We start from the raw sequence: 16,594 nt of genomic DNA on the forward strand, positions 1-16,594 counted from the left end.
TTTTCTTTTTTACAGATAAGGGTGGGTGAGAACAGGGCATGTGTGTGTGTGGTGTGTGTGTTAACCTGTGTCCCTTTGTGTGTGTTTGTTAGTCAGTAGGGCATAACCATCCCCTCATCATTCCAATGTAATGTCGGTTAACTGTTTTCCCTTACTCAGCGAAGCCAGCGGAGGATCATGGTAAGGCCTCTAAGACCAATCACAGAAGTAGCTTTCTGTGGGGATGAGACAGTGGCCATGCATGATTCTCACCACGCACCATGACAGTGTTGATCAGACAGAACGCCAATCCACTTAACTAACTTAGGCTTCACATGTTTATATTCACGCCTATCACAATATCCTACCGGTTTATGCCTGACAAAGCAGACTATATTCATTTAAATTATATATTAGTCATTATTCTTCTGATTCTTATTCTGTTTTCTTTGTTACCTGAGATAACAGGTCACCAATCAGTTGGTAAGAGCTATGTTAAGGTTGAGGTGATGTTTGTTATGTGGGTTATTTTGGCAAGCACTGGAGTGTGTTTCTGGGTGCGTGTATGTATCTGGGTGTGCGTGTGTGTGGTGTGGTCTGTGTGAGTGTGTGTTTCTGGGTGCGTGTGTATATCTGGGCGTGCGTGTGTGTATGGGGTGTGTGTGGTGTGGTCTGTGTGAGTGTGTGTTTCTGGGTGCGTGTGTATATCTGGGCGTGCGTGTGTGTATGGGGTGTGTGTGGTGTGGTCTGTGTGAGTGTGTGTTTCTGGGTGCGTGTGTATATCTGGGCGTGCGTGTGTGTATGGGGTGTGTGTGGTGTGGTCTGTGTGAGTGTGTGTTTCTGGGTGCGTGTGTATATCTGGGCGTGCGTGTGTGTATGGGGTGTGTGTGGTGTGGTCTGTGTGAGTGTGTGTTTCTGGGTGCGTGTGTATATCTGGGTGTGTGTGGTGTGGTCTGTGTGAGTGTGTGTTTCTGGGTGCGTGTATTTATCTGGGTGTGTGTGGTGTGGTCTGTGTGAGTGTGTGTTTCTGGGTGCGTGTATTTATCTGGGTGTGTGTGGTGTGGTCTGTGTGAGTGTGTGTTTCTGGGTGCGTGTATTTATCTGGGTGTGTGTGGTGTGGTCTGTGTGAGTGTGTGTTTCTGGGTGCGTGTATTTATCTGGGTGTGTGTGGTGTGGTCTGTGTGAGTGTGTGTTTCTGGGTGTGTGTGGTGTGGTCTGTGTGAGTGTGTGTTTCTGGGTGCGTGTATTTATCTGGGTGTGTGTGGTGTGGTCTGTGTGAGTGTGTGTTTCTGGGTGCGTGTATTTATCTGGGTGTGTGTGGTGTGGTCTGTGTGAGTGTGTGTTTCTGGGTGCGTGTATTTATCTGGGTGTGTGTGGTGTGGTCTGTGTGAGTGTGTGTTTCTGGGTGCGTGTATGTATCTGGGTGTGGGTGTATGTATGTGGGTGTGTGTGGTGTGGTCTGTGTGAGTGTGTTTATTATTTTTTATTGTGTGGTGTGTGTACTCTGTAAAAAAAAAGAATCTGTTGGATCAACGTACATTTGTAAAACAACCAGTTTGTTCAACAAACTCACAACAAAAAACAATTGTACGTTGAATCAACATCTTTTTGTTACAGTGTATGCATACGTGCATACGTGGAGGATTGTTCAGGAAACGTTTCGGATGTGTATTTCCTTGTACTCAGTGTGTGAGTTTGTGTGAGTGTCTGCTACTGCAGTATACCACCTTTATTACACACTTATTCCACACTGAAATCCTCTCGTTTTAGTGGCAGAGGCCCAGCCTGCTGAAGAGGGTTGGAGCTATTCTGTTGTGTCATTTGTGGATGTATTGCATGTGGATGTGTGCAGGTATAGGTTTTTGTCCGTGTTGTATGTTTGTATCTGTTTTTGTACGTCTGTGTGTGTGGGTGTGTCAGCGTGTGTATGTGCGTGTGACTGTCTGTACATAATGCTAGCTCCAATACAGACTTAAGTCCAGTACCTCCTACTGAAATCCATTTGTGTGTATTAACAGAGGCCCAGCCTGCTATAGAGGGGAAACATTTTTGTGGCTGAATGAATTACTTAAATAAGTGTATGCAGCACGAGCACATGGGTTGTTGTGTGTGTGTACACGGTAAGTTTGCATATATTGTGAGAGTGCTGTATGTGTACACCGTGCATCATGTCAGCTCTATTCAACAATGAAGTCCAGTCGTCCTCCCTGATAGCCCTGTTTATCTTTACTGACAGAAGGCGAACCTGCTATAGAGGGTAAGAGCTGTTCTGGCTTAATATGGTCCTTCAATGTATAACACACACAGCATTAAGTTGAAGTCAGTGTGTTATCTACGGTTCATCAGAGAGATGGTGGAGGCATTTGCTTGTGGGTATACGAGTAATTTATGTGTGTGTGAGAGTGTACATGTAGGATTTTAATTTGAGCCAGATTGCTACAGCAGGAAAATAATCCTGCAGTAACTGGAAATGTGAATTATTATGTTGATTATAATTCATGGATATTTTTGTAGGGATACACTTCACGCTAAGGCAAATCAAGTCTGACGTTTTAAAGTGGAAATTATAAACTTTGGAAGCCTTTTTAAACCTTGAGTGCACAACAAGTTTGCATTTCCTGCTGTGCAGGAAAATTCTGATCAACAAAAGAGTGGTCAAATTAAGGACCTACATCTGTATACATACTGCATTGATGCTAGCTTTGGTACAGACTCAGATAATTTGGTACAGTCTAGTTCATATCACTGAAATTCTGTCATTGTATTGACAGTGGTCGAACCTGTTACGGAGGGTAAGAGCTTTTCTAGCTAAATGTGTTAGTTGCGTCTGTGTACACTATGTGGATGGGTGAGTTCATATTACATCATGTAAGGCAGCTCTACTCAACATTTAAGTCCGGTTCCTGAAACCCTCTTATTTATAATGGGTAAGAGCTTTCCTGGCTGAATGTGATACTTACGTGAGTGTATGCAATGTATGAAGATAGCTTTATGTATGAACAGGTGTGTGTGTGTAAATCATGCCATATTTACTCAGTAATTACTCAAGTTCCTCTTCTAAAAGCCCTTCACTTTCTTGGCAGAAGACCGGTCTGCTATAGAGGGTAAGAGCTTTTCTGGCCTAACATGTCACTTGTACGGAATGTGTGTGTGTGTACGTGTGTGTGTGTGTGAATGCTTACAAGGTGCAATACTACTTATTCAGTTCATCCCCCAAAACCAGCCTGCTGCAGAGGGTAAGTGCTTCTCTAGCTGAATGTGTTACTTGTATGTGTGTGCATACTGTTATGTGGAAGTGTACCTGTATGTGTGGATAAGGTGCATCATGCTAGTTTTACAAATGGACAAAACAGTTTTTCTAATTCTACTCATTCTCAATTAATGCCCTGCCTAATATCTTATCATTTTCATTAGCAGATGGTGTTACAGATGGCAAGAGCTTTTCTGGCCTATTGTGTCACTTGTAAAATGTGTATGTGATGTGTGTGCTTGTGTGCAGGACCGGCTTTAGCCTGTTGGGGGCCCTGAGCGAGATTTGGTTGGCTAACAAAATCAATGGGGGTTGAGACCCCGACAGAGGTTTTAGGGGGGGGAGGGGGGTTGGGGGCTGTAAGTGACCCAGCCTGCTCCAAAGGATAAGCTTTTCTGTCTGGATGTGTTACTTGTACAGAGTGGGTGTGCAATGTGCACCATGCTAGCATTACTAGTCATGTTAGTGTGTGTGTGCCTACTATTATGTGGAAGTGTACCTGTGTGATTGTATGTATGAGTGTCTGGCGCATCATGCTAGCATTACTAAGTTATTTCACCCCCTGCCTAATATGTTATCATTTTCTGTTATAGATGGCCTAACATGTCACTTGTACAGTGTGTGTGGGTGAGTGGTATGTTTGTCTATTTAAAATGCGTGCCTCATGCTTAACAACTCATGTTAGTTAAATGTATCCCCTAAATCCTCATGATCTTTTATTAACAGAGGCCCAGCCTGCTACTGAGGCTAAGATGTTTTCTGGTCTGCAGCATTAACACAGGCCTGCAACATTAACACAGGCCCAGCCTGCAACATTAACACAGGCCCAGCCTGCAACATTAACACAGGCCCAGCCTGCAACATTAACACAGGCCCAACCTGCAACATTAACACAGGCCCAGTCTGCAGCATTAACACAGGCCCAACCTGCAACATTAACACAGGGCCCAGCCTGCAACATTAACACAGACCCAGCCTGTAATATTAACACAGGCCCATCCTGTAATATTAACACAGGCCCATCCTGTAACATTAACACAGGGCCCAGCCTGCAACATTAACACAGGCCCAGCCTGCAACATTAACACAGGCCCAACCTGCAACATTAACACAGGCCCAGTCTGCAGCATTAACACAGGCCCAACCTGCAACATTAACACAGGGCCCAGCCTGCAACATTAACACAGACCCAGCCTGTAATATTAACACAGGCCCATCCTGTAACATTAACACAGGCCCAGCCTGTAATATTAACACAGGCCCATCCTGTAACATTAACACAGGGCCCAGCCTGCAACATTAACACAGGTCCAGCCTGCAACATTAACACAGACCCAGCCTGTAATATTAACACAGACCCAGCCTGCAACATTAACACAGGCCCAACCTGCAACATTAACACAGGCCCATCCTGTAACATTAACACAGGCCCAACCTGTAATATTAACACAGGCCCATCCTGTAACATTAACACAGGCCCAGCCTGTAATATTAACACAGGCCCATCCTGTAACATTAACACAGGGCCCATCCTGTAACATTAACACAGGCCCAGCCTGTAATATTAACACAGGCCCATCCTGTAACATTAACACAGGGCCCAGCCTGCAACATTAACACAGGCCCATCCTGTAACATTAACACAGGCCCAGCCTGTAATATTAACACAGGCCCAGCCTGTAATATTAACACAGGGCCCATCCTGTAACATTAACACAGGGCCCAGCCTGCAACATTAACACAGGGCCCAGCCTGTAACATTAACACAGGGCCCATCCTGTAACATTAACACAGGGCCCATCCTGTAACATTAACACAGGGCCCAGCCTGTAATATTAACACAGGCCCAGCCTGTAATATTAACACAGGCCCATCCTGTAACATTAACACAGGCCCAGCCTGTAATATTAGCACAGGCCCATCCTGTAACATTAACACAGGGCCCAGCCTGCAACATTAACACAATTTGTTTTTACAAATTTCTTAAAAATAAAAAACGTATTCCTTATTTACATAAGTATTAAGACCTTTTGTATGAGACTCGGTATTGAGCTCAGGTGCATCTTGTTTCCATTGAAAAAAAATATTGAATCCATTTTACAATAACGCTTTCAGGTATAAAAAAAAATATGGAAAAAGTGAAGTGGTCTGAATAGGTTCCGAATGCACTGTATATTAGCTTTTACTTGTTTGTTTGTATCTTGTATACATATTTGCGGAAGTGTCTTTTGGGTGGGTGTGTGTGGGTATTTCAGTGTGTGCTTCTGCATATACTGTATAGTACCAGTGAAAGTTTAGACACATCTACTCAAACCAGATATTTTCTACAGATTAATAGTGAAGACATCAAAACTATGAAATAACACATGGAATCATGTAGTAACCAAAAAATTGTTAAGCAAATCAAAATAGATTTTAGATTCTTCAAAGTAGCCACCATTTGCCTTGATGACAGCTTGCACACTCTTGGCATTTTCTCAATCAGCTTCATGAGGAATGATTTTCCAACAGTCTTGAAGGAGTTCCCACATATGCTGAGCACTATTTGTCCGCTTTTCCTTCACTCTGCGGTCCAACTCATTCCAAACTATCTCAATTGGGTTGAAGTCGGGTGATTGTGGAGGCCAGGACATCTGATGCAGCACTCATCACTATCCTTCTTGGTAAAATAGCCCTTACACAACCTGGAGGTGTGTTTTGGGTCATTGTCCTGTTGAAAAACAAATTATATTCCCACTAAGCGCAAACCAGATGGGATGGCATATCGCTGCAGAATGCGGTGGTAGCCATGTTGGTTAAGTGTGCCTTGAATTCTAAATAAATCACAGACGGTGTCACCATTAAAGCACTCCCACACCATCACACCACCTCCTCCATGCTTTATGGTGGGAACCACACATGCGGAGATCATCCGTTCACCTACTCTGCGTCTCACAAAGACATGGCAGTTGGAACCAAAAGTGTGGACTCATCAGACCAAAGGACAGATTTCCGCCAGTCTAATGACCATTGCTCGTGTTTTTTGGCCCAAGCAAGTCTCTTCTTATTATTGTTGTCCTTTAGTAGTTTCTTTGCAGCAATTTGACCATGAAGGCCTGATTCACACAGTCTCCTCTGAACAGTTGATGTTGAGATGTGTCTGTTACTTGAACTCTGTGAAGCATTTATTTGGGCTGTAATCTGAGGTGAATTTAATTCTAATGAACTTGTCCTCTGCAGCAGAGGTAACTCTGGGTCTTCCTTTCCTGTGGAAGTCCTCATGAGAGCCAATTTTATCATAGCGCTTGATGGTTTTTGCGACTGTTCTTGACGTGTTCTGCATTGACTTACCTTCATGTCTTAAAGTAATGATGGACTGTCATTACTATTTGCTTATTTGAGCTGTTCTTGACATAATATGGAGTTGGTATTTTACCAAATAGGGCTATATTCTGTATACCACCTCTACCTTGTCACAACACAACTGATCAAACACATTAGGAAGGAAATAAATTCCACAAATGAACTTTTAACATGACACACCTGTTAATTTAAATGCATTCCAGGTGAAAATCTCATGAAGCTGGTTGAGAGAATGCCAAGAGTGTGCAAAGCTGTCATCAAGGCAAAGGGTGGATACTTTGAAGAATCTGAAATATAATATATCACTTTTTTGGTTACTACATTATTCCATATGTGCTATTTCATAGTTTTGATTTCTTTGCTATTATTCTGGAATTTAGAAAATAGTAAAAGTAAAGAAAAGCCCTTCAATGAGTAGGTGTGTCCAAACTTTTGACTGATACTGTATATATTAGCATTCTCCTCATACTTAACCATAAAACCTTTTACTTTCTTTTATCAGAGGTGAGGCACCCTGAGACAAGGAAGGGTACTGTAACAAAAAGGATTGTAGTGCAGTGACTGTATGAATGCACAAATGTATCAATGCATTCTGCGTTTGTGTGTATTTGTATAAACCAGCATGTATGCCAGTGTCATCATGGGTAAGCCTATATATTTTTGTATGTCTTGTTTTTATGATCTAGTATTTCATATATTCATATATCCACAACTTTTTTCTCCAGTCACAGACTCCGTACACAGGGACAGTATATTTGGTTGTTGTTTAACCCTTCGATGTCCGCAGTACTAATGTCTATGTACCAATTGTTTCTTTTCATTCAGAGGGAAGTGAGTGCAGAGATGGTAAGGAAAGGAAACAATACACAACTCCCCCTCTGTGTTTGTGTGTTCGTATGCTTCCCTGCTTCCTGTCAATCACCTGGTTAACGTGCATGTCTGTCAGTCTCAGTCACGGCACGGTGTGTCGGTGACCTGAGTGTCCGTCACGGTGGACTGACAAACGGAGACTACTGAATCCTGGGATTGCTCTGGCGAAGGCCTTCATAGTCTGACTGTAGCAGTACAGACCATTGTAGATGGCAGTCAGTAATGGAAAAGATCCTGCAGGCCTATTTGATGGGTTTATGGATACTGTATCATTTATGTAGAGATCTTTAGGAATCATCTGTTGAGGAGTTAGACCCAGAGAATCAGTCTGACAGATAGTTGTTGTGATATCAGCGCCGACTGATACTAATTACTAGAGATCAGCGGTGAGTTTCCCAAAAACAGAAAGATCAAATTGGCAAAATGGCATAAAATCATAATTTTTCTATTGCTTATGAATGGACTTAAGATGATCTTTAGTGCTTAATATGATATTCATGTTTTGGGGAAAACCCTGATCTGTTGAGATTAGGCATTACATGATACAGTATCATGGTTTCGCCAAAGCATCCAAGTGAAGGAATTGTATTAAACATCAAATGACCTTGACTTGAAATTGATGCAGAGTGAAAACGTAATCTAAATTACAAATGACCAAATGATATATACTGTATATATTTACTCTGGGTATATATCGTGACCTGTGTGTATGTGTGCACTTACTAAGGTAATGGTTTAATAGAAGGATAAGTTGATGATAAGTTTTGCTGTTTTGTTGCGTTAGTTCAAATACTGTTCCTGCACAATACCATGTCCCTTATCATTGATCACTGTATTGCAAAAGATGTTGATATGAAATGATTTAAATCACACTAGAGAACTGAGCCTGGATCTGTGCACAGGGGTCACTTGATTCCAATCAAATTAACTGAGCCCATAAAAGCAGAGAGAGGGGCATATGCGGTGTGACTCTGAGTTTATGGAGGTGCATGGCCTCACTTGATTCTTGACCCTTGTTCCATTCTCTCGACAACCTTCTCACCCAATCGATTGGTCAATCGATATGGCTTTTTACCTGCTTCTCTATGCTTATAAACTCTCTTTTTCCATAGAGCTCTTGTCAGAATCAGAAGGTGAGAGAACAAATCAATTGTGTTCCGTTTGCACAGCTAATAATTCCCCTAAATTCTCAATAATAATAATAGTAATGATGAGTACAGTGTCACCAACTGGTTTGAATTTGACGAGTGAGGAAATAACTCATTAACCGTCTAGTTTTTACCTTTGAAAAGAAAGGAAATGTTCATCCAAGTCAGAGAGGGAAGAGAGAGACGTTAAGTGTGTGTGAGAGAGAGCACCTGCAGGTCAGGTTTTCATAGCTGCCCAGTAAACGCTCATCCTTCAGATTACAGTAAAGATACTGCAGTTAATGTGTTCCCCCGCTGTGTTTCTCTCTCTCTCTTTCTCCCTGATACAGAATTGCCCGATGATGGTAAGACAAACAAATACTTAAGCTTGTATTTGTCTATCTGCTGACACAAAACAATGCAATCCTTTTTTTGAAAAGGAGGGAGCACGCAAAGGAACAGGAGCGAGCAGTCATGCTTTGATAATATCACAACATTAAAGAGCTATATTTACTTTTGTCACAGTGGGAGAAGACTAGTGGAAAGGGATGGATAAACACGTCTTCAGATGTGTTTTTAGTTCCTTGTTCATTCCCAGGTGGGCTTACCTTACTGCTGTTAGAAGCCCTCTTCTGACGTTGACTAGACGCTTGGATACTGACCCTCAGTTAAATACAAGACTGATGTCATTGTCATGATTTCTCATGATCATCCATTAGAATAATGGAGACATTTCAGGGAGTGGAAACACATGCCCGCAGCACTTTTCTCTGTCTTTGAGAAAAGCTGTTGCTAAATGTGGATGTAAGAAGTCTCAAGTCACAGGGTGAACAAAGACTAGCTTTACCTCTGACCTTTGATCTTTCTGCCTAGCAGACAAAATATGAATAAATTAATGGTATTTATAAACAAAGGTTAGGTGCTATGGTCTAATGTTTGGTTTTCTGCCTCTACTTGTCTGTTCACTGATGTTGTTGTGTCTATGATGTCTGATGAGCAGTTATCCATGACTTTATTCTAACCCCTGACCTCTATGACCTCTCCCTACTTTTAGAAACTGTCCCAGGGGGACAGTCCGAGCTGACCGGACTATTTGTAGAGAGGCCAGAGAGCACTACAGTAATCAAAGGTGAGACCCCTGCCCTCTTGCCCCTCTCTGAGACATACTGTAGCACTGTAACAACCCTAAAAACACCATTATCCAGAGGTCAGAATTTCTGATTGCTGATGTAAATTGTGGGTGTCAGGGAAGAACGTCACCTTTGTGGCTAAAGTGGACTCATCTGACCTGCTGAGGAAGCCCAACATGAAATGGCTGAAAGGGAAGTGGCTGGACCTGGGCAGCAAGGCTGGCAAGCACGTGCAGTTTAAAGAGGCCTATGACAGGAACTCCAAGGTGTGTGTGTGTGTCACTGTTTTCACATTCTCTCAAATCTGCACAAGTGAAAGTCTACTGTACATCTGTGTTACTATTTTGTGTGTACTGTGTGTGTGTGTGTGTGTATATATTGTAAGGGTGTATGTCTTCCTCTCTCCCTATCTCAACAAGGTCTACACATATGAGATGAGCATCATCAAAGTAGTGGAAGGAGACGCAGGTGGCTACCGTTGTGAGGTCACCTCCAAAGACAAGTGTGACAGCTGTACATTTGAAGTCACAGTGGAAGGTGGGACCCTCCCAGGCCATCATTGTCAGCCATTTAGTCATGTATCTGTCACTTAACCTGTGGTCAGTGAGTTTGTCAGTAAGTCATTCAATATTTGATACAGAATGTTTAATGATAAAGCAGGTAGTGTATATGTGTTTCAGTGTCAGTACTCAGTCCATTATTCTTCCTGATTTTTCAACTGTCTGTCAGTTAGTCCAGTGTTCCTCTCACCGTTCCCTCCCTCTGTCATGTTTCAGCCGTACAAGAGGAGCAGCCCGCCAACATCCTGGATGCCTTCAAGCGATCGTGAGTGTGACTGTCAGGGAGGTTCCATTCAACATATCATCTGTCTTTCTCTCCCACATATGTTGGTTATTCTCTCTATCTTTGCCTCCGGGCATCTGTCCCACTCTGTGAGTATATCTTCCCCTGACTGTCTTTCTGGCTCCCATATCTGTGTTTGTAGGTGTCTTTGGTATATCTGTGTCAAGTCACGTTGTCTGTGTGCGTTTTGGCTTCACTGTATGTCTGTCATTGTACTATACATCTGCCTTTTCTATGTCTTTATCTGTGCATTCATGTCTATTTGTGTCTCTGTGACTTACTAAGGTGTCTCTGTGACTTACTAAGGTGTCTCTGTGACTTACTAATGTGTCTCTGTGACTTACTGGTGTGTCTCTGTGACTTACTAAGGTGTCTCTGTGACTTACTAATGTGTCTCTGTGACTTACTAATGTGTCTCTGTGACTTACTGGTGTGTCTCTGTGACTTACTAATGTGTCTCTGTGACTTACTGGTGTGTCTCTGTGACTTACTAATGTGTCTCTGTGACTTACTGGTGTGTCTCTGTGACTTACTAATGTCTCTCTGTGACATACTGGTGTGTCTCTGTGACTTACTAATGTGTCTCTGTGACTTACTAATGTCTCTCTGTGACTTACTGGTGTGTCTCTGTGACTTACTGGTGTGTCTCTGTGACTTACTAATGTGTCTCTGTGACTTACTGGTGTGTCTCTGTGACTTACTGATGTGTCTCTGACTTACTAATGTGTCTGTGACTTACTAATGTGTCTCTGTGACTTACTGGTGTGTCTCTGTGACTTACTAATGTGTCTCTGTGACTTACTGGTGTGTCTCTGACTTACTGGTGTGTCTCTGACTTACTGGTGTGTCTGTGACTTACTAATGTGTCTCTGTGACTTACTGGTGTGTCTCTGTGACTTACTGGTGTGTCTCTGTGACTTACTGGTATGTCTCTGTCTCTTACTAATGTGTCTCTGTGACTTACCTGTATGTTTGTTTGTGTGTTTTTATGTTTCAGTTGTATGTTGTGTCCATGTGTTTCTATTTCGGTGTCTGTTCACTATGTATATCTCTGTATCTCTGTATTCGTGTGTCTTCTCTTCCCTGTCTCCAAAGACTTGTTTCAATATGTGTGCAGCAGCTCTGTCTCTCACTGTGAAGCTGTAGAAAATCCCTGTTTGTTGGCATAGTGCTGCCGCCAGTCAGTTCACTCTAGTTACTGTTTCAAATATGATTTCCTCTCCTAATCAGACAAAAAGACAGAAAAAGCAAGGGTAAAACAGGAAGCACAATGTGCAAAGGACCATTTCATATTGTGATTTGTTTATTTTGTGAATTTTGGTATGAAGAAAAGAAAAAGAGAATGAAAAGATATGAAAAAATAAATGCGTTACAAGTGTGAATTAAAGTGTGAAAACTCAAGATGCCAAAAAACCTTCAACACCCCAACGGTTGCTGGATGGGTTAGTGTTGACCTTGCCACAGTATGTGGTGGTCTTTGCATTCCCACTCCCACTGTCAGTAAGTATGGAGAATCCAGTCATTGCGATTCATCCGTGTGTACCCCCATCTACCTCCTCAGCGATTCTGTGTCTGGCCTTGCTGCCTCTCTGTTATAAGGCAGCCTTGTCCTAAGCTTCTTCCAGAACCTGAATCCATTGTGTGTGTTCAGAATATATTATTTGGGATTCCCTTCCGTGTGCTTCCATATTCCCACCTTTGTAATTCTTCATCTGTCCACTGTGTGTGTTCAGATGTGAAATAGCCCGTGCTTCCCCTCATGTGTTTTTTGTCATGTGAGGCTATTTCTGCTACTGTACTTCTGGCCCATTGACAAGGCCTCAGTGGAACTAGTGTATATTTCCCATGGATTACATACATTAGAGATGCAATCATGAGGTGTCATATGTGTGGATCTTTATGCGAGTGTAAGAAAAGCTCTGTGTGGGTGTGTATCAGCAGTACCTGTGCGTGTACATTTACACAGTATTTACCTTGTATATATGTGTCAATGTACAGCCTTGTACAAGTACAGTGTATCTGTGTTTGCGTTACATACAGTAACAAATAGAGGTCAATACTGTGTGTGTGTGTGTGTGTGTGTGTGTGTGTGTGTGTGTGTGTGTGTGTGTGTGTGTGTGTGTGTGTGTGTGTGTGTGTGTGTGTGTGTGTGTGTGTGTGTGTGTGTGTGTGTGTGTCTAGTATGCTGTTTTTTATGTCCCATTGAATTTAGGCGGGCAAAGTGTCAGTATGCGCCTTATGCTCTGCTCTATATGCTCACTCATTACCATCCTGTTTTGTGTTATCAGAGGCATAAAAGGCGCCAAAAAAGGGTAAGACATGGCTACAGACACTGTGCGATACTGTGCAACCACAGTGTACTGTCTGTATATTTGTGTGTACAGTATATGAGAATTCCGACCTGTTATAACTTTTATATCAATATGTCAGGGTGATGTCAGGGAAAGTGAATGTGGGTGTGGATGTTTGTGTGTGTGTGTTCGTCTTAGCAGGGTACAGTGTAGTACCATCTACTGTATGTCCAGTACCATTCGTTCACTTCCATATTTTTTGTAAACTAACAATGATTCACTACTATAGCATTGAAATAGCACAGCTATTCATTGTTGATTGATCTTATGTGAAACCTTAATATACAACAAGTATATTTGTATGTACAGTATACTGTATGTTATGTTTGAAATGACCGACTCCTCTAACCTGACCTAACACTGTAGGAAACCTAATTCTCCCACTCGTACCCTTTCTTGTCCCCAGGGGAGATGCAGGAGAGGATGCAGGTGACCTGGACTTCAGTGCCCTCCTCAAAAAAAGGTAGGAGTGGAGTTAACTCCATTATGAGCAATCACACATACTCTCACACACACAATCAATCTCCTCTCCCCCTCTCTTTCAGGGAAAAAAAGGCGAGGGACGAGCCCAAAGAGGATGTGGATGTGTGGGAGATCCTGAAGGATGCTAAGCCATGTGACTATGAGAAGATTGCCTTTGACTATGGCATCACAGACCTCAGGGGCCTGCTCAAGAGACTGAAGAAGATGAAGAAGGTGGAACCCAAGAAGAGTGATGGTGAGGGGAGAGAAGGGGGGGGGATACTGGAGGAGGAAGTAGGCAAGCTGTGGGCATTTCTACTTGAGAGTGTTTGGGACAGGGAATGTTTTATTATAGTGAATGCCTGAGGGGCTCTGAAAGGAAGGTAGTCTGGTGTAGTGTTGCTTGGGTTATTCTGGTTGTTGTGTCTGGTGTGTAAAGGCTGGAGACATAACAGTGGTTCTTTCCCTCCCTCAGCCTTCCTGAAGAAGCTAGAGCAATGTTACTCTGTGGACAAGGGCAAGAGGACCCAGATGCATGTTGAGCTCCATGACCCCAACGTTCAGGTCAAATGGCTGAAGAACGGAGTGGAGATCAAACCCTCTGCCAAGTGAGACTGGCTGGTGTGTGTGTGTGTGTGTGTGTGTGTGTGTGTGTGTGTGTGTGTGTGTGTGTGTGTGTGTGTGTGCGATTGTCAGTATATTTGACTATATGAGCGTGTGAGTCATTCATTTGTCGATGAGTTGAGTGAGCGACACTCGGTCACTAGTGTCTGTCTGTCCTCTCTGTTTTCTGCCAGTGTCTCTCTCTGCCCCTGTCTGTCTGTCATGTCAGGTATGTGTTTGAGTGCGTGGGCAACAAACGGACACTCACCATCAACAAGAGCAACCTGTCTGACGATGCAGCCTATGAGTGTGTGGTGGGAGAGGAGAAGAGCTTCACTGAAGTCTTTGTCAAAGGTAAACACTCAGCATCTTTACATAGGGTGTTTGAGGGGAGGGAGTTGTTCCCTGCTTAGTTCAGTGTCTTTGAGTGTATAGGGTCTGTCAACATTTACTGTGTATGCAGTACATGTCTCAATGTTTATATGTATGTGTGTATTAATGTCTATGAACAGTAAGTTTGCACAACGTTGTCGTCCTATATTTGTTGTCCGGTTTGTAGCGTGTCTTATGCGTGTTCTGTGTGTCTTGTTGATTTTGGGTAGAGGGGCAAAGATGCATTTGCTCCTCAATCATCACGTGCTTTGCTCTCAGACACCATTCCAGTGCGACAACCACAGTATGTTGTTGTGTGTATTTAGACGTCCCTACTGCTTCTGTCAGTGTTTATATCAATGCCGTACATGTTGATGTGTCTAATGTGAGAGAAGGTGTACGTGTGTTTAGCGGATGGAAGCTAGCTTCGCATCGATCACACAGTTCAGTCACCTTCTGGAGACCTGAAGTACTGTCCCCCCTTCGGAGTACGTTGTTGTTGTTGTGAGCATGGTACTGTATGGGAGCCCGCAGCGGACGGGTTCATGTTACAGTGGTGCCGTGACTCAGATACCAGAGTTGATGTCTATCATCTGCTGAGGTTGCTGAGGAAAAGGAGGTCAGAGGGAGGTGGATGTAGAGTACGGCAGCTAACGGATGTTAGCTTAGCATCACGCATTGACACAGTGATGATGATGTCACCTTCCCAGAGACCTGAGGTACAGTCTCCCCCGTACCACAACAGCTCAGTTCTCTGTTTCTATAGCAGTATTAACGGAGACTATGGAGGACATTGTGTTGTTGTGAAACATGGTATCGAATCCTGGTACGGTCTGGTACATGTTAGGTGTTTGTGTCTTTGTGTTAGCACATTTCATAGCACAGTGCTGTGCCATGAAATCTACAGCTTCATCATTCTTCCACTTCTTCCTCCTTATTCTTCTGCTTACTTTGGTGTTGAGTGATCAAGTCTTTGTTGGTGAATTTTCCTGTAAGTGTGGTTGTGTATGTGTGTAACTTCCCCATGGTGTTTGTATGAGGTGTATGAGTTGTGTTGACGGCTGTGTCTATCCACAGAGCCCCCGGTCACCATCACCAAGCTGCTGGACGATGTGCATGTAGTGGTGGGAGAGAAGGTGGAGTTTGAGTGTGAGGTCTCAGAGGAAGGAGCCAACGTCAAATGGTGAGGGACTCATACTAATACCCTTTTTATTCAATTGACTAAGTAACTAAATCAATCAATCTCTGTTACAGCTGTGGCATTTGTGTGTATATGTGACTCCGCTGTTAAACGCTATTTCTATGTCTGTGTGTGTCTCACCCGGGCTCAGGATGAAAGATGGAGTTGAGCTGACCAAGGATGGGAAGTACAGGATAAAGAAGGATGGGAAGAAACACACTCTGGTCATCAATGAAGCAACCATAGAGGACATCGGAATGTACTATGTTTACACTAATGGGGGAGAATCCAAAGGAGAACTGGAAGTGGAAGGTACCACTTCCGGATATCATACAGTACACTAAATAAGGAAATGTTTTATTAACTTCATTTTTGGAAGAGTCTGAAATGCTGTCTCTTTCTGTTTTCTCTTTCTCTCTCCTTCCCTTCATCTCTACCCCTGGTGCTCAGCCAAGGAGCTGGAGGTTCTGCAGAGTATAGCTGACCTGTCGGTGAAGGCGTGTGAACAGGCCATGTTCAAGTGTGAGGTGTCTGATGAGAAGGTGGTGGGCAAGTGGTTCAAGGACGGTGTGGAGGTCAAACCCGGCAACCGCATCAAGATGTCACACATCGGAAGGTATGGCATCACATTGCTGGGGGGTCCGCATTGAGTTGATAAAGTAATCCTTCTACCCCCCCCCCCCCCCCTTAAAAGACCTAGATGCACTATTGTAAAGTGGCTGTTCCACTGGATGTCATAAGGTGAAAGCACCAATTTGTAAGTCGCTCTGGATAAGAGCGTCTGCTAAATGACTTAAATGTAAATGTAAATGCAGTAACTTCAGACAGGCCTGAACATCCTCAAATTCTCCTTCTCCATGGGATCTTGTCAGTACAGTACATATTCTCACTAGCTAGACCCACCTATGGCAGTTGTTTTTTGCCATGGCAACACTGGTCATGCAGGGAAGGAGCTTTCCCATGCGTCTTTTTACTTGATATTGCATAATGAAGCATGTTGCCAGGGTAACTGTGCTTTGCATAATTGTGGGTCACTGCAAGTGTCTGTTGTCTCCTTGGTAACGTTGGGTTGCCTTTGGTTCTCC

General features: G+C 43.3%; 1 protein-coding gene across 3 annotated transcripts in view; it reads left to right on the top strand.

Annotated features, from left to right (window-relative positions):
- The window catches only part of LOC115122269 (myosin-binding protein C, fast-type-like), a 63,316-nt gene that overhangs the window by 22,298 nt on the left and 24,424 nt on the right, over window positions 1-16,594 (top strand). For 2 of the 3 annotated variants that reach the window (XM_065010267.1, XM_065010265.1), the window contains exons 3-14: window positions 9,623-9,697; window positions 9,816-9,964; window positions 10,118-10,235; window positions 10,475-10,523; window positions 12,830-12,853; window positions 13,299-13,355; window positions 13,438-13,610; window positions 13,830-13,962; window positions 14,187-14,311; window positions 15,407-15,512; window positions 15,661-15,821; window positions 15,960-16,125. In XM_065010267.1, the coding sequence (XP_064866339.1) occupies window positions 9,623-9,697; window positions 9,816-9,964; window positions 10,118-10,235; window positions 10,475-10,523; window positions 12,830-12,853; window positions 13,299-13,355; window positions 13,438-13,610; window positions 13,830-13,962; window positions 14,187-14,311; window positions 15,407-15,512; window positions 15,661-15,821; window positions 15,960-16,125 (1,336 nt within the window). The remainder of the gene's footprint in view (window positions 1-9,622; window positions 9,698-9,815; window positions 9,965-10,117; window positions 10,236-10,474; window positions 10,524-12,829; window positions 12,854-13,298; window positions 13,356-13,437; window positions 13,611-13,829; window positions 13,963-14,186; window positions 14,312-15,406; window positions 15,513-15,660; window positions 15,822-15,959; window positions 16,126-16,594) is intronic. The other variant, XM_065010266.1, reaches the window with a different exon arrangement.

The sequence above is a fragment of the Oncorhynchus nerka genome, linkage group LG26 (assembly GCF_034236695.1).
Source record: "Oncorhynchus nerka isolate Pitt River linkage group LG26, Oner_Uvic_2.0, whole genome shotgun sequence".
Classification (NCBI taxonomy): Eukaryota; Metazoa; Chordata; class Actinopteri; order Salmoniformes; family Salmonidae; genus Oncorhynchus; species Oncorhynchus nerka.